General features: G+C 44.9%; 1 protein-coding gene across 1 annotated transcript in view; it reads right to left on the reverse strand.

Moving 5' to 3' along the window:
• LOC144127494 (lysosomal alpha-mannosidase-like) overlaps positions 1 to 18,319 on the reverse strand; it is a 79,440-nt gene that overhangs the window by 38,696 nt on the left and 22,425 nt on the right. Inside the window, exons 3-8 of the mRNA XM_077660488.1 lie at positions 15,202 to 15,441; positions 14,321 to 14,431; positions 11,557 to 11,690; positions 10,761 to 10,796; positions 8,138 to 8,369; positions 3,844 to 3,926 (exon numbers count right to left, since the gene is read on the reverse strand). Coding sequence (XP_077516614.1) covers positions 3,844 to 3,926; positions 8,138 to 8,369; positions 10,761 to 10,796; positions 11,557 to 11,690; positions 14,321 to 14,431; positions 15,202 to 15,441 — 836 coding nt within the window. The remainder of the gene's footprint in view (positions 1 to 3,843; positions 3,927 to 8,137; positions 8,370 to 10,760; positions 10,797 to 11,556; positions 11,691 to 14,320; positions 14,432 to 15,201; positions 15,442 to 18,319) is intronic.

The following is an 18,319-nucleotide window of genomic DNA, read 5'->3' on the forward strand; positions in this document are numbered from 1 at the left end:
AGCTGTGGCTCTGGTTTATTCTCTATCACTGTCAATAAGAAAATAATTTTTGTACACGCATAACTTGATGTTCATAGAGTTAACATAATGAATTCATGTCGCAGCACCTTAGTGGAGATCAGTGCTGCATAATTAAAACCTATAGCTTTAACTCCGTAAGTTAGAATCGTACTGCAGCGCTGCCGCTCAGTGGCGTTGCCAGAAATTTTGTTCGGGCAAGGGGGGAGGGGCTCATGTCGAGCCGCCCTGTATTGTGTGTGTACACACGCATGCACGCACACACGCACACACACACACGGTCTCGGTTCTGGAAGTCTTGATACCATAGGTAGCATAAGAGGGCTCTCGCACAGTTTCCGCCCTCGCCGTTTGATGATGTTCCAAGTCACACTCGCGGTAATAAAAGACGCGCTACATTCGCCGGTATGACGAGGGTGGCGCATGTGAACACTGTCGAGGTTCGCTTACACGCAATAAACAAATTACCCACGAGAGCAGCAGATTGGACAGCCGTCGCCGTAGCTCAATTGCAGTGGCACCGCCAGAAATTTTGTTCGAGGGGGCTCATGTCAAATTTCGAAGGGGGGGGGGGGGAGGGGGGCTTCAGCCCCCCCCCCCTCGCTACGCCCCTGCTGCCGCTATCACATCAATGTTTAACGCTATTTTTCCATTTTGTCCGATTATTTGCACAAGCAGCAAATATTGCAACAAATATTCTATTTGTTTTAAACTCGGTAGGCCAGTTACACTACTCATGTTCAATTTAAAAAAGTACCATCTGTTTCTCTAGTTTGGATTCCTGTTTTGTTTGCAAAAAAATCTCAAGTGCATTCAACCTAGGATATTGAATTTTTTTACCCTCAGCAATAGAGTTCTAAGCTCTAAATGAGCAATATGGATTTATAAAAAGTATTTCTGATGGCTTCCTACATAAAGATATGTTTGAAAAGTACACTTACCAATTACTGCCGAGACCTTCTCTTGGTCCAGAGACCCGCGTTTGGAGTGTGTGCGAGTGTTCTACTGCCCAAAGAGAGAGCTGCCCTGCACCTCCTCAGGCGAAAACAGATGGCGGAGCAGCGCACGGGCATACTTCCCAGGCCCACTGTTCGAATGGTTCAACAGCCCGAGCACCGATTTATCAACAAGAACGCCACCACCAATATCAACCTGCAAAGACAAAGCATGTTCCACCTTTGTGACAAAAGCATTCGCAAGACAGCAAAAGAGAAGAGAACAAAGTTTTATAGAAGGCCTTGTTTTACAGTGACCACACAGAAACTGCTACCTAATAATGAAACATGCTCCTACTATGGGGTTGTGCCATAAGATACAGTATAATTGGCTTATTTATTTACAATACTGCTAGTCCCAATACGAGACCATAGGAGGTGGGCAATCAGTACAATACAATGTTCAAAACAATAAAGAGAAATTGCTTCCAGAGGATGAACAGAAAGGAAACTTTGAAAATAGATGTTATATAATACTAGTAGGCAGGTTACCAAAGAATACCTTAAAAATTCAGAGCAGCAGAAAAAAAGAAAACAAAGAGAGCAGCACTCTTGTTAGTAAGCATGCTAGAAAAAGAAGGTAACAGGTCACAATGGTCCACACAACCATCTGTAAAAATAACATATCAAGAAATGGCAACACAACAAGTAATGGCTGCGCAGTCATATGGTAGAATGTAGGACTATGACCACTTTACTGATTTTTGTTGAATCCTAATCTAGAGGTGAAGGAAGATAGTGAAGTGAGTACGCACTAGTAATCAATGGATTGAGGTAATTCCATTTGCTGATGGCTAAAGTAAAGAAAGAATGCTTGAGAATGTTGGTTTGACGTGAGTATTCAGTCAGCGTATGTGCATGCTTGTGCCGGGATTGCAGTGAGTGTCAGAAGGATGCATATTTAGACACATTTACACTATAGCTGCTGCATAATAATTGGTATAAAAACTTCAGGTGAGATTCTTTTCCCCTAGGTGATAGTGATGGAAGGCCAGCTAATGCGGTAGTATCAGTAGGGGAGTCAGAGGGTTTGTATTTATTATGAATGAACCTTGCAGCTTTTCGTTGCATTCTCTCAAGCTGAGTGACATCAGTGATTGATTGCAGGAACCAAAGAGTGCTTGCATATTGTAAAATCACTCTTACAAGGGCAGTAGGCAAAAGAGCTTTGTATTTTGAGGGGCTAATCATAAGCATCTTCTGAGGAAGAACAGCTTTCACAAGGTGGCGGAATATAAACATGGCCCAAAATATAAATAATTCAAATATCAATAACATAAAAAGAGTCAAATGTGATGAACTGGTCATTACAAAAGCCTAACTTTCATCCAGCGATTATGTAGCAAAATAGAAAAACAAATTTAGGAGCACTTCCGAGAAATGGTCATCACAAAAGCCTAACTTGCATCCAGCGATTATGTAGCAAAATAGAAAAACAAATTTAGGAGCACCTTCCGAGGTAAAAGCAGCCCAAGAGCAACAACGTACAAATTAAATCAGTCAACAGTAGCACTGAGCTCCCATTTAAAGGCATATGACAAAAAAAAAGAACGCTCAAAGCGAGACATGACATGACCTCAAAAGCAATTCAGCAAACACCCCCCCAAGGTGCTCCTCTACTGAGCCAGAGTACCCAGGTTTGAACCGGACCTTGGGCGGCTGCGTTTCATTGGAGGTTTATTGTTTTTAAATCTGTAAGAAAAATATTTGAAGAAATATTTTTCCACCTAAATGGTATACAATACCCTTAATAAAGACAATTAGTTTTCCAGCGTACGATATTAGCAGGTAATCTTTTGTGGGGATGTCAAAAATTTCATTCAAAATGTCATGGCTAATGGAAATGGTACCATCGAAATGCAATTTATCAAATTAATACCATAAAAATTGCAAAAATATTTTCAATTCAGTATGTATGCATTATGCTTATAATTATGAAAGAAAAATTACAGGATTGCACTTAAGTCTGCTTAAAAGTTTCACATTTCCATTTCTTTTCTTTCTCCCTCAATTTCTCATTTCTTTAAATTTCTTGCCTTTTATTCCATTTATTTATTGTTTTTCATTTTATTTTTATTCTAAGTAAGCCTTCTCATGCATTTATATAAACTTTCTTTAAACCAGCCACGCAAAACCTGCTTCAAACACAGCATTTACAGATATTAATTCAATTAAATTATTTAAATAATAAAATTCATCAACCAAACTATTTTTCATTTCAAGACCTACTCACGTACTACCTAACACAATCAAGCTTTTCCAGATTTATCTCCACACGACATAATCATGCAGACAAAATTTGCAGACACTTTTTGCTGACGCGATGTAACCATATAGTGCTTTCGCATTTAAAAAAAGTGATGTTACTTTTGGTGGTAGATTATATGCCTCCAAAAAGATATCAAACAAGCTGCAACATTCACTGTTTCGCAAAATATAGCTTACTGCATTTGCTACATGACATAAGAAACCACCTTATTTGAAACATGAAGTATGCAAAACTTACCTGAAACAAGGAAATCACAACTAGGTGCAGCAGTCTCAGAAAAAGCTATGAGTTCGCTTTGTGCACAATTGTGTGCAAAGCATGCTAAAGGGTTATTCACATTCCTTTGGTATCCAGTTACATGTTTAAAAGGGACACAAAGTTATGACAGCAATCTGTGAGTAAACCTCAAATGTCATCATTATCCCTGAAAATAGCTGTGGAGCACTGCCGAGCTTTGTCTAGTCCGAATGCCACCTGATCAAAATCCAGTTGCAATGAGTGTCTAGTAGAAATATTAGAATGCCTACACACTGATGGTGACAAGTGAACAAGCACACATACCTTATCGGCTGGCGTGCAGGGACCAGGACTTTTTTCGAATTTGGCCATCATCCCCTTCAGCCTTTTCACCATCTTGTATGCATCTGCAACAAGCACAGAAATGGAATCATTGCCGAGTTAATCAGTGCACACGAGTTCAGCTGATTACATTCACAGTGCTAATAGGGTTGAGGGCGGCATTTTGTTTTCTTGTATTTTGAAATTTCTTCATTGAATAACTCCCATTCCTTTGCATTCCCTTAATTCTTTTTGAGTCAGCATCTACATGACAAAGAATCCATCTGAAGTATAGCCGGCATCCATTCAAGCAGTCTTTTGCACCCCATTAAGAATATTTTTACCAGCAAAATGTATTACAGTTTATGGTACGCAATTCCTCATTCTCTGGCATATCTATTGAATTTCCTGAAGAAATGGTATCAAAGCTACGCATGTAGACAACATGAAGTATGTCTGCACTGCATGAAGCAAGTTTGCCCAGTTCCCTTTGAGGCAGCTGTGTTCAGCAGTAAATGTTACTAGCAGTCTGTTCGATTCGCCTGCGGTACATGAGCTGTTTCTCATAGTCGTACATGAACTGTTCCTCATCGGTCTCAGCAGTGCAACACAGTGCCCTCTGCAAGAAGCCATTTGTTTAAAAAATGCAGACACTATGCAGGTTCAGATAAGGAAACATTCAGGTAAACCTTCTTATTGGAGAGTGCCAGAACGGTGCAGCCAGTGCAAATGTGGCAGCAGATTATGCAGCTTGCGTGTTAGGACAAAAAGTAAAAAACACATCATTGAGAACAATGCCCAAGTTGTAGCTATGCTTACATGGCACGACTAAATGCAAGCAAACGCGTGCACCATACTGGCACTTCAGTCATATTCAGAAAAACCGCACGTGTGTTTCATGCCAGCTGCCATGCAATACGCATGCACCCAGGCTGTCTCACGGCAACATTCATTGCAATGTGCTGTTTGAAAATTCCTCACGCAGTTTGGGATGTTGGCAGCTGTTGAAATGGGCAGCACACAGATGGCTGCAATTTGCCAGCAACGCTAAAACTAGCAGACAACCAGACCTGCACCCGAACTGCCAGAACTGGTGCTCAAAAATATGAGACTTCCAAATTCAAAGGCTTCAAGGACCTGTACGCACCCTCATCGTTTGGTCAAAGGCCAGTTTCAGTGACCTAGTTTCTGCTTTTTAACACAACAGCGTTAAAGACTCCGTTTCCCAAAAAATCCGATGTCAGCGTTGTGAGCGAAAAATCACAGGCATGGCTCTGGCAGGTGGTGGCTGCCAGCTGACATGACCAGGCACTGATCCGACATAGGGTTGTGCAACATCATGCGACCATGTAACATGGCTGATTTGGCAGGAACTGCGAACTCGTTCTCCTTATTTCAGATGGGAAGTGATGGGGTATGAACCCTCCAGGACCCTTGCATTCGGAGTCTGGCATGCTACCTCTAGGCCACACAGGCATGTTCATATGACCTGGTTAAGCAGGGCTTCATATCTGTCTGTGGGTCTTTCACATAATGTGGTAGCTTAGAAGTGCATGCTGAAGAGTATGTGCGAAGCGCATGTACGCGAACGAGAATCTGCAAGGGAATCCGCAGACGGAAGCCACCAAAGCTGTCGCATCATACCCTTAAAGGCGGAGCTTAAGTGACCTGTAAGGAATGCATTTTGATTATTAACTCAGAAGGTTCTATACGAACCTTCAGAGTTGCCCTTCAATAACAAGGGTACAGAAGCATGATAGATGTCGTGGCAGAGCTTAAAATAGATTGAAAAAATTAGACACCACGTGCTGAGCCACTGAGACAACATAACGCACTGATGAAAACTATTTACCAACTGTAGTCTCTGCTGACTCCAGTTTCCTTTTCAGCACCTCATTCTCTGCAGTCAACTCCGCAATTTTCGCCAGGAGTTCAGGCATTTCCAGTGCGGCACTGCAGCAGAGTTCCTCCATAACATAAGGGGGAGCAAAATCAAGGCCAAAAGAGAGAAAGAATAGACTCATAAAAGAGAACAGTAAGAAAAAAAACAGTATATAACAGTTAAATAATCTTGTGAGACGTATACAATGCAAAGTGGAATGCATGGGATCGAAACAGGAAAAACAATGCAAAAGGCATGACATAAAAAAGAAAAGCAACAATAAACAGCTGTTCAAAATGCCGAGGTGAATATGGCAGGAACTTTTTGCCCTCATAAAAAATGGTCGTTTAGTTAATACTGGAATGATTTGCGGTCAGCGCATGATGTGATGGTATTTGGCAGGCCATTGCGTAGTGCTATTGCGTCCGGAAAAAATTATGACTTTAGTGCTAAGGTGCGACAGCTGATGCGTGCAATACTATGGTCATAGCTTAGGTGGCTAGACGTCCTGTGCGGGGGTTGTAGCTTTTCGTGTCTCGTGCGTGAGTGATAATAGAAATGATGAAGGCAGAGGCAAGATATGATGCAGCGCGACTAGAGTGATGGAATGGCAAGGGAGTGTGTCAGTGCGGTGATACTGGTTTTCCTTGAATAGCAAAGACGTTATAAATTGGATGGTGCGATTCTGTACGACTTCATGGTCAGCGGCGAGGTATGCTTGTGATGGGTGCTAAATGGATGATGCATATTCTAGTATATTTGGCCGAATGAATGTTATACATGCTAGTTTTTTATGTTAGGGTATGCGGCGTTCAAGTTACGGCGCAGGTACCCGAGTGTGCGAGAGGGTGCAGCACAGATGTTTTGAACGTGAGTTACCCATGATAGCGATGGAGTTAGATGGAGGCCAAGATATCTGTAGGGTAATGTGGAGTGAATGGAAAATGAGTCAATACTGTATAAATGTCAATAATAATAACAAATGCTTATCATAATTCGCGTCCATTTCTTTTGTGCAGTCATTGCGCTGTTGCTGTTAATATGAAAGTCCGTAACCAACTCGCCCAAATTATTCTATTATGTATGTATTTTGAGACCAATTGCTAACCAGCTATGATAAGGTGCATGCATTAAACGAAAAATAAGCGATAAGAATACACATTTCATGAAAGACTGGTGACCACCCAATTTAAACCTTCAGTTAACACAACTAAAAACTTCAGAACCTAGCATTTGCAATGTCCTTAGATGCACGCACATTTCTTCCACAGCCTTAAGAAAGTAAAAATGTGAATCTGGTTTGCCTTATGAGCTTAACGCACTAAAGCAACTCAGGCTACGAGGGACGCCGTCGTGAAGGTCTCCGGAAATTTCGACCACCTGGGGTTCTTTATCATGCCCCGACATCGCACAGTACACGGGCCTCTAGAATTTGGCCTCCATCGAAATTCGACTGCTGTAGCCGGGATCGAACCCGCGTCTTTTGGGTCAGCATGGATCAGCATGTTTGACACACAATGAATGATGTTTAAAGTAAAGCCAGGAGTTACTACCTGTACAGGTGATGCTGCCCCACTCCCTTGAACACTTGTTGAAGATGCAGTCGCAATCTCTTCAGCGCTGGCCACTGCAGCAACAATTTTTTTTCTCTTCCGCTCAAGAACAGTTGGTTTCCCTGAAACAATGCATAAACAATATTATGCAGCATGGTGTAATGTTTTGTAAATAGAGGTGGTACATAATGCACAAAAGTATGTGATGAATGCCCCTAAAGGGCCTTCGGGTGGCATAAAATATGCTTGCAAGAGAGCCCTCAATCTTGATCTTAAAGCATGGTTTCAAAATCATCTGCACTAAAAACGTCACATCAGATAGCTCTTACAGTGTAGTCATCAGCGCACCAGCCTAGAGTGTTCGAGCGGTGTTCTCCGGAACAAGGGAAGCGAAATTTTAAAGAATGTGCTTAGTTTCAGAGACTGTTTGCACTAATGATATGACGCGAAGCACACAAACGCCATAGAAAATCGTCAAGCCGATAACAGGTGCACAAATATTCTGCTTTGTTAAACTGCTTGAGCACTCCAGCCTGCTTACAGTTATATATGTTAAAAAAAAATACAGCACAAGGCGCCTTTCATACAACATATGACGACAAAGGAAGTGATATTACATCGCAAGAGTTTCCGGTGTGCAAACTTTTCGACCCTAGCGAGTTATCGCGAAAACTGGCAATTTAGGCAACTAAAGAAAGCAACGTAAACAGGCCATTCGCTGGTCCAATTTCTTTGTGCGTTGACTATAGATGGTAAGGACTGGCGAGGTCCTTCTAAAACAAGCTCCAATATGAACTCAACCTACCCAGCGCTTCATTTTTGCGTAGTCATGCGCTGGGACGTTGTTACAGACAAAACTTACCGAAAGCAAGCAGCTCCGCCGGTGCAGCATCCTGACCCTCCTCCCAGCGCACCCGAACTTCTTGGCCGCGCAGTTCACTAATGGCGTTCTCCTGGGTTAACAGGCGGATGCCCACAGGGGCATCTCCGATCATTTTCACAGGGTACACGTCCCACTTATTTTCGTCCTTCCACTTCACAAGTATGTGCGTCATTTTCCGGCACAACGTCAATGCAAACTTTCCCGCGGGTCGCTGTGGGTAGACCGATGGGAGTCACGAACAAAGCAACGTTGTCACGACGACAAAGCCCGCCTACGTCTTCCCGCCAACGTCTGCCAAGCCCGCCAATTTACCGTCCGCGCTGTGTTGGTCGCTGGAGCGATGAAAAGCGTAGAGGGCGCTGGCTGTAAGAGAGTGCTAAAGCTACTATATAGATGCATATAGTAACTGCTCGGTCGCATCGGTCGCGGCGCGGAGATAACACGCGCGGCGTCTGCTTCTGTGCCTCATTGGTTTCTGCCGAATCGCGTTGTTTTACGGTCGTGCCATCGTGCAACGTTTACTAAACAAAACTGCGGAGACACGGTGGGCTAAGCGAGTCGGGCATGATCACCCGCGCATGATGGAAACCCGTAATCGTCTGCCTCGAAATCGAAGAACCGAAAGTCGCAACTCATGGTTCTCGCCAAATGGCGCTAACGGTGCCATCTGTTGTTTTCGTAAGAAAGCACCACGACGCGAGGTGCGCCGAGGTCAGCATTACAACTGTGCAGGTCATTTGATGGCACCACTTCCGCCCTTCGCGGCAATCCGGCGCTGGCGGCTTTCAGTTCGTCAATCTCGGCGAGACGATTACAGAGTTGCATTATACGCGGCTGAATTTGTAGCAGCGCATAATTTTGAGCCGGTTTTGTAACTGGAAGTGGAATCGCTACTATTTCGTCTGGGTTATGACTTGTGTTTTGTATAAAGTTCAGTTCAGCTATTCGCCGCGTGTGATCGGCCAAGCTTCGTCTCCGTGTCAACTACTCCTCTGCCAAGTCAGCGTGCGCCTCGAAGAACCGATGGGCAGGAAAGGAAAAATTTCTTACGTTTACTGAGCAGTGCCAGCACTAGTGCGGCGGTGCGAGTGATATCACCGCTACAGCGTGCAACAGGCGAACGACTGCCGCATGGCGGACAATTTACAATGTCCCGTAAGCGAGAATTCGGCAGATATCTTTGGGACGCATCCGCTGACGTTCCCTATCGCTCGAAATGCCATTTCCATCGTCGCAGCAAATCTGGCGCACTGCCTGCAAGTCCTGAAGATTCCGAGTACCGTGATTCAGAGTGATTCAGAGGTGACTCTTACCGTCATCTTCTGCCACAGAATTAATGGTGGCAACCCTTACATTCCTAATATTTCAAATAAACAGTGTTGATGGACTTCCCCAAAATTTTAATCTGTCATTACCTCTTACTTGGCTAGAAGACAGTTCTACATAATGCAGCAACTAACACAAAGCTGTTGGCACAAAAGATATATATATAGCTTTTAACTATATCACCTGTAAGTTACAGCTTGCATTTTTAAATGTGCAAGGACCTTCTTTGGGGTTTTGCGATATTACTGAATTTTTATCTACTTTGCACCTATGAACACAATAACATTGAATTATACTTTAAAGCTAACAGAATTACATGCTCAAGGACAGATTTTTGGAAATCGCCTAACTAAATGTCGCACTTCCATGGTGCTTTTTTACACATGATGCATGATCCCACCTCATCCTTTTCAAGAATCAGCAAGATATTGATAGTCTTTCCCAAGGTAAAAGAGCAGGCATGTATCAGCCTATTTGAGTGCTAATAAAAGTTTTTATATATTAAGGCATTGCTCCTTGAATACCTAAGATAAATATATATTCGGCCTAGTTTACCCATACTATGCTTCTGTAATTCAACGCGTGTTTAAGAACAGCTTTTGACAAGGTAAATATAAATCTTGACATTCACTGATTTTTGTTAGCAGCATTGACAGTGTTGATAAAGTAGAGTATAAATTTTGTTGACACCTCTCGAATGCAGTCAACAGCATCGACAGTGTTGACAAGGTTAAGCATAAATTTTGTTGGTACCCGTTGAATGCAGTCAACAGCATCAACTTTGTTGACGAGATAAATATAAATTTTGTTGACAACCGTTGACTGCAGTCAATGGCTTTAACAGTGTTGGCAAAATTTGATATAAATTTTATTGACTCCTGTTGACTGCAGTCAATGGCACTGACAATGTTGGCAAAGTTAAGCATAAATTTTGTTGATACCCGTTGAATGCAGTCAACAGCATCAACTTTGTTGACAAGGTAAGTGTAAATTTTGTTGATAACCGTTGATTGCAGTCAATGGCACTGACAGTGTTGGCAAAGTTTAATATAAATTTTGTTGACTCCTGTTGACTGCAGTCAATGACATTGACTGTGTTGGCAAAGTGTAATATAAATTTTATTGATTGCTGTTGACTGCAGTCAACAAACATTTTGTTTTTGTTGACTAGTTGTTGATTCTATAAGATGTCAACATTTGGTCAACGAAATGGCAATGCTGATTTTTGTAAGGGGTAGCCGTCGCCCGAAATTGGTAGCCGCGCATAGGTTCTCACAGGCGTCGACAGCGGGTTGTACACGAACACGAAGAACTGCACACAGGGGGACAAAAGAGCGAATTGAGAGGCGCCATCCAATACTATGACAGATAAGCCGGAGGGGTGTGTTATTAAGCATTCCTTGCAGGAGTCATGCCGGTGGCCGCCTCGCGCCTCTTGAAATTATAACAGCCTTTTACGTTGTTCTTTGTTGTTTATAACCCATACACAAAAATGGTATATAAACAGTCTATAGACTTCTTGTAGGCTTTATTGGCTTCCTATAGATAATACTTTGTGTATATTCATAGTCTATAGACTCTCTATAGATAAAAGTCTGCTAAAAGTATATGGCCATAAGTCTATAGATTGTCTATAGGATCTCTATAGGACTTGTATTGCTTATAGAGTGTCCTCTAAGGTTTGTCTACAGCGAGTCTACAGACTTTATAGGCAGAAGTCTGTGGACCATCTATAGACTGTCAAAAGAAATTTTTGTAAGGGAACGTTGTATATAAATGCCTTTTACGCTGTTCTTTGTTGTTTATATCGTTGCTTATAAATGCCTTTTACATTGTTTCTACGCTGTTCTTTATCGTACGTAACAACTTTCTGTTGTTAGATTTTACCTCCGGCTATGAAAATGCCATTCAATATTTAAAAAAGAACAGTTCACTGAGGTGCATTGAAGCACGCATTTAAATAACTGTGGAAATTATGCGCTATCCCATACTGCGTCTGCTCCGGTGCTTTCCAGCCAGGAACACGCCGCCGACAAGCAAGTAAAGCACACTCGTCGCAGTGGACCACTCACCTCGTCAGCCGTCTCGGTGATTTCGCAGCTGCTGATGTTGAGAAGCGGGCAGAAAGTCAAGCAGATGTCTTGCTGGAAGGCGGTCCCGCCACTGCTCGACAGCAGCAGTCGTCGGTACGCCTTGTTGACACGTCCTGCACACGTCCCTCGTTGTCGACAAAATACATGGTATCCAGGGCAGCAGACGTTCTTAAAAGCCTCATATGATGTGTGTTCTCTTCGTAAAACATGGACCAAAAATTTTATAGTTTTGGCGCATAACGGCGACTGGCTGCTTGCAGCCACAAAAGGCGAAATTCGGTTAGAATATAACAGAGGAAAGTCTACGCGGCGTGCTTATTAGATAATGTGACGCGGTGGTCCTTAGTTCGTTCTCCGCGTGACGGATTTCGTCGTTAAAGAGATGCAACGAAAAGTAATTCATCGTGCCCCAATTTTCCTTTTTGCTCCGGCTTTAAATGGTGTCTTTATTAAATAATCATTCGAATGAATGACGCATTGCGTCGTTTCGCGACAGAACGGCACTAGAAAGAGTTTTTTTTTTCCTTGGAAGCGGTACTGCGCACAGACAGATCTTTCACTGCAGCACCGTTACTTGTGCTCATATTTGAGAAGCCTGTGAATGTGTGGCGTCGTGGCACAGGGAGTCTCTGTCACATTCTACCGGCGCCGTGATATTGCAGAGGATGCAGAGGATAAGATTCAGAAAGCGCTACGCATAAGAAAGCGCTATGCATAAGCAAGCGCGCACTGAGCGGACGAGAATGAAAATGAGCTCCTGACGCACCTCACATTGCCTGATTCCCATGTCAGTCATGTAGACGTAGTCCTAAGCCACATGCTGCTTCTGAGTGCCCGTGAAATGAAGACGCACATTCTTGCAATGGGCGAGCAGAAGTGGGCTCTAGTATCTTCTGTTTAAGAATAGCGATAACAAGATTGCCTAGAAGCATGAGAAAATAGGAATCCATCGAACTGCCGGCTAATTACAAACGCGTCAGATGGCTTGTTCATATCTCTTTAGTTCATTCGATTATTGCAGTTAGCCTAACCAAAGCTCAATTTTTCCTCCCGCATATGTGTTCAAATTTCACATCCTCGGTAGCTGCTACTAGAGTAGATGTGGATTCAGTCTTTCTCTTAAGGCTGCTTGGCCGCAGGTGGCACCATTTTCTGACTTTTTTTCGCGTAAATTCCCTTAGAGAAATTGGGCAACCAAGGGGATAGACACAGAAACTCTGTCCATATGGCGTTCATCCCGCCTATACGATAAAAAAAGCAGCGTGTGATTACCTCCCAACGCGTGTTTAGCTCGTTTTAGTTTCTTAAAATAAAATAGTTACGTAATTCTCCACATAAACTGCAATAAAGCAATGTTTAGATCTCTGGTGCATCCTGCGCAGCCAAGTGCTTGTGCAATTTAATTGGAAAACGTTTTCAGTTGCATGTAAAAATTGAATGCGTACTTACGATATTGCGTCATGGTGCTGCAATACAGCCACGGCCCTTGCTGCATAGGGCCTCGAGAGCAAGAAATTGTAAGCACTCCTACATATTTCACCCAAAAAGTCAGCATATAATTTAAGAGGAATACAATTATTGCTTATCCTTTCATTTCTTGATATTTGTGAAATCTCTTGTGGCCATTAGCTGGAAGGGACGTGAAACGCTCCCATAAAACGTTAGTGATACGCGTTAAAGCACTTCTAAAATAATGAGCCGGCAGTGCTGCTTCAAATGTCGATAACAATAACATAGTGGGGGCCGACCTAAGCGATCATACACCTACAATCACTAATAAAAGCATCACTATACGGCTGAAATATACACCGTGCGCGGAAAACGTCGAAAACGCCACTTCAGTGGTCAGAACAGCGCTGGAGTATGGAGAGTTTCTGAAAATCGAAAGCACTTATCTTTGCACTTTCTACGTCATAGTAATTTCTAAGGCGCATTAATTGCTTGCCGCCTTAAAACACGTGGCACATGATAGTGCATGGTGGCGGTGTGACACGTTATAAAACAGCCTTTATGTGAGTCATTCAACAGGTCGTGGGCCAAGGTGACGATGGCGCGTCGCAGGGTCAAGTCCCGGGAGGCGATTCAGATGGGCCACAGTGGAGTGTGGAGAAAGAATTGGCGGAGACTGGTAGGTTGAGTAGCACTGTGTAAGGCAGTGTTCTATATCTGCGTATGTGTGAACAGTTTGAACACTGAACTGTGGAAGTGTACCGGTGAAAATAAAGTTTGGCTGGTGTATGAAGCAGGTTAAGTTCTATTCGGCGAAGGATGCGAACTTCACGGATCGATAAGGCTGGGTGTGGCGGTGGTAAATTAGCCAAGTCCAATCTTTGCTGCGTGTAGTATTCGTGGACAGTGAGTTTGTAAGCCCTGACTGCGCTCGCCGTTGGTGGGCTCGTCCATAGGGTCCCCGGCTCCCGGTTGTATGTATAGTATCGCAGGCAAGCTGTTCAGCCTGCTCATTGCCGCGAATACCCATGTGACCACGAATCCATAGAATAGTCACTGGAAATGAGTCTTAAGCTCTAGAGGCCATCTCTACGGCACCAGCCACGGTGTCCCGGCCCTGGACTGGAAGATATGCCGTCGCCCAAAGGCTGCACTGCACGCGTTGCTTGTGAAAGTGAGCAGCACCGCACATATCAGAGGGGGCAACGCAGATTCCAACCCTTCGGCCTGGAATGTTTTGTCCCTGCTCTGGCGAAGGAACCTGCGCTCAAGGAGAAGGACGACCACTGCTCACCGAGAGTGTCCACATCCGCAGAATCATCAAGCTGCCCAATGACCTTGAGCTGCTTGCACGCCTTTTCAGGTAGGGAAGGTGACAGGACATGCGAAGCGCATTGTAGTAATGCTGCGTGCAGGTTACACTTGGCAAAAACGCATTAAAAGTCATGATGGAACAGCGGCAATACCAGACAATTAATGGAACACAGGATTACCTTTGAGTTTGCAGGTGCATTTAAGTAACAATAGCAGGGGGAAAAAAAGCTCCGACTGACTTACCGTGCGTGATTTTCTGAGATCGCGCGTGTAATAAAGGACACTCACAAGACCAGCGGATATCAGCTGTCTCCTTTCGCCTTTACGCGCTCTCGTCTAGCTACTTCCTTTTTTTTTTGTTTATAAGCGATGACAGATAGTGCGCAAATGCGCCGTATAGGTTAGCCACAGTCACAAAAGCGGTGTAGGCATTAAACTCCGTGAATAATTGTGTCAGCAAATTGAGATTGATCGATACACATGGAGTAAGCGGCGTCGCTCGTAGTTCATTTCCTGGACGGATCGCTGTAGCTAGTATGCATCCGGGCCACACAGAGCAATTAAGGGAGAGGAGACATTGCACCATGTATGTGCATATGTATATAGTAGCCAACCGTATTTTCGACAAGGGGAGTGAAGGCCACAGATTGGCTACAGATTACGAGCCTTAATCGATGAGCCCGAAGTGGGAACGATGTTAGTACAACGTGTTCAGGGGAATTCCCCGAGAAGCTTCCGTGTAGCCGATCGGCTCAGACCATGCGGATGCTAACAAGCAATTACTGCTTGATTGGCTATTTCCTTGTGTGCGCTGCCCATGCCGGCCCCGGGTCACTCGTATTATTTTGTGCACACGCGTACAGGACGCGGCACAAAAGCGACTCGGCGCGCGTGAATATGTCTGGAGAATGCCGTTGGCTCGGCGCGCGAAGCACTTGAAGAAGTTTGGCCTGCTGGTGTAGTAGCCGGTCCAGTAGGCGTGTTCCTGGTCAGCGTACGGGAAGAAGTCGTCCGAGAACTCTGGCCGCCACACACCGCTGTCGTGCAGAGCCTTCAGGTAGCAGGCGAGTAGAAGGCGTGCACGCGGCTCCCGTTCGCTTGCTGCGCGCCAAGCAAACCAGGGCTCAGCGAACTGCTTCGAATGTTTCTTCTCGAGCAGTGTTAACGTCGCATAGCCAAAGCTTGCTGAATAGTAGGCGTAACAATCACAAAAGGTAGAAATATATTTTTATGATCATTTATTTAGATATAACATGCAGGCTTCAAGAGAGGCATTGTGTAAGAGGAACCGAATACAAAAGCCTGCGTAAAAAAGATCAGAAATCAAAAGCATGATGGCAAGTACAGCAGAACAGACCCAAAACTAGTGAGCTCAGGTTACAAGATATTGCAGTTCACGAGAAATGATATAAGTACAAGGCAACAGCTGTGCTTCATGGAACACAACACAATGGGGGAAATGCACAAAGTATTCTACATGCGGAAAAAACATATCGCACGTATGCGCGAGTATAACTGGGCATAAACAGAACCCAACCAAGCAACAGCCTCAACTGGTTGAAAACACTGTTATATTAATCATGAGTACAGAAATCACCTGCTAAGCGTTATCAACGAAGTAGATGTTCGCGAATTAGCTGTTGGGTGATTGAGCTGCAGGGCGATGCAGTCCGGAAGATCGTTCCACAGGCTGATGGCGTGCGGGAGTGGCGAGAAGTTAAAAACATGTGCACGGCCGTAAATGTGGGTACATTCTCCAATACACGTTCGGCAGGAAAGCACTAAAAGGAAAGCATTAAAATGCGTTGTGAACCGTTGCAGAAGTTGGCGCACGGGGGAGGTTTTAAAAAAGTGTCACTAAAACGCAGTCCAATCAAACCACTTAGAATTTTGATTTTGAAATTGGACACGACCCGCCGCGGTGGTTTAGTGGTTAGGGCGCTCGACTACTGATCCGGAGTTCCCGGGTTCGAACCCGACCGCGGCGGCTGCGTTTTTATGGAGGAAAAACGCTAAGGCGCCCGTGTGCTGTGCGATGTCATTGCGCTTTAAAGATCCCCAGGTGGTCGAAATTATTCCGGAGCCCTTCACTATGGCACCTCATTCTTCCTTTCTTCTTTCACTCCCTCCCTTATCCCTTCCCTTACGGCGCAGTTCAGGTGTCCAACGATATATGAGACAGATACCGCTCCATTTCCTTTCCCCAAAAACCAATTATTTAAGTGGACACGCTTAAATTGCCAGTCATGTATCCACGCACTGTTCGTCCTGTAATGTTGGGCCGTGGCCGCAGACACATGAACGCGCCGCGCGAAATAACCTTATATGCCTTTCGCTTTTGTTCATACGGCATGCTTCTGTCTATAGGATAGGCCCTGTAGCGTTCAGCAACGCCACTGAACGTAAAGTCTCATCTTTGACTTCCCCCTAAACGTGGCCACAGTGAAACAAACATGCTCCCTCGACAGCCAGATAAGTTTACTGGAGCGCTACGCGGTTCATTGTCACTGGCGTCGCTAATGGTAAGAAACCCGTTGCCAAATGCGGCTCACCTCAGCGTTGATGTAATAGATGAGGCTGTCAGGTTGCGAAACCACTTGGACACGTCCCTGTAGTGGAAGTCCATCCCCATGGTGACCACTGTGTGGTTCGTGGCGTAATACGTTGCCTAAGCACGTGGATAACCAACAGAAACAAAACAAAAAAAGCCTCAGCGGGATAACCGTTAGTTAGAAAGACCACCTGAGGGGACTGGGATTAGAGCTTCAAATGCTTTTGTTAAATTTCGTTTTTAAGGCAGAATGCATGCGCGTTTGGCCCGAAAGTCCCATGATTAATTACGGTGAAATAGGAATACATTGTTCAAGCTTCGTAAAGACACACCAGAAACACGTGGAAGGCACGTTTCTGAGAATACAAGTGCTCTATGGACTTATGCAGCAGCTGCATTTTACCTCGCACGCTGCATTTCATGACGTCACTAGAAGGCACAATAAAGTAAGCTCGCGGCTGTCGAGGCGGTCGGACGTGCGTTCGGCGAGCTCCGTCGACATCGGGGACGAAGTCGTGCTCAGGAGCCTGAGGACGACCCAAACTGGCTGGAATCAGCGTCGGAAGAGAACCGGAAGGCTAGGAACACCAATAACCAACAAGGTGGGCCGATTTTCCTGAATTATAGGGCCGAGAAGGCCCCAACGGGAAGGAGACCGGGCTAAGCCTAACGAGGCTTAGCCAAGACAAAGGAGAGGCCTAGGCCTCACGGCCGACGCCCGAGCCCTCCCAGTGCCATGGAGGTGGTTGAGGGAAGAGAGATAGACCCGGAGGAGCTAAAAGCCCCAGGGCAATGGTTTAGGACAAGAAAGAATGGAAGACTAATTCCGGAAAAGGAAATAGCCGACGACCCCGTGGTCGAGACAAAAGCTAAGGACAGGACGGCCGCAAGGAAGGAGGGCAGAAGACTGGCTGCGAAATCGGTGGAGAGACAAATAACGAGAATTCCGCAAGATTTCGACAAAATAATCATGCGTCCCAGAGGTGGGATAGAGAAGCTACTTGTGCACGGAGGAGAGTTTCTGGCGAACGCCATCGCCGAAGCGGCCGCGGTCGGAGAAGGCAGCAGAGAGGACATAATCACCTTCAACAGGAAACAGCAGTCCATCATGATAGCCACCGGAGATGGAAATAGAAGAGAGAAATACGCGTCGCTAACAGAGCTGAAGATAGGCGACGTAGAGACAACGCTGAACGCGTACCTGACCCCGCCGGAAAACTGCGGGAAGGGAGTGATCTACGACGCCCCGGACTTCTGGACGGAGGAAGAAATTTTCGAAAGACTAGAGCAACACGGAGCCAAGAACCCACCCATACTGGGAGTGAGAAGATTACGGAAAGAATCCAAGGCCGTCCTAATCCTGTTCGAAAGCAACAGGGTGCCATGGCACGTGTACCTATCCCCAACGCCGACGAGGTGCGTCCTCTA

Source organism: Amblyomma americanum, chromosome 1 (genome assembly GCF_052857255.1).
Source record: "Amblyomma americanum isolate KBUSLIRL-KWMA chromosome 1, ASM5285725v1, whole genome shotgun sequence".
Taxonomy (NCBI): Eukaryota; Metazoa; Arthropoda; class Arachnida; order Ixodida; family Ixodidae; genus Amblyomma; species Amblyomma americanum.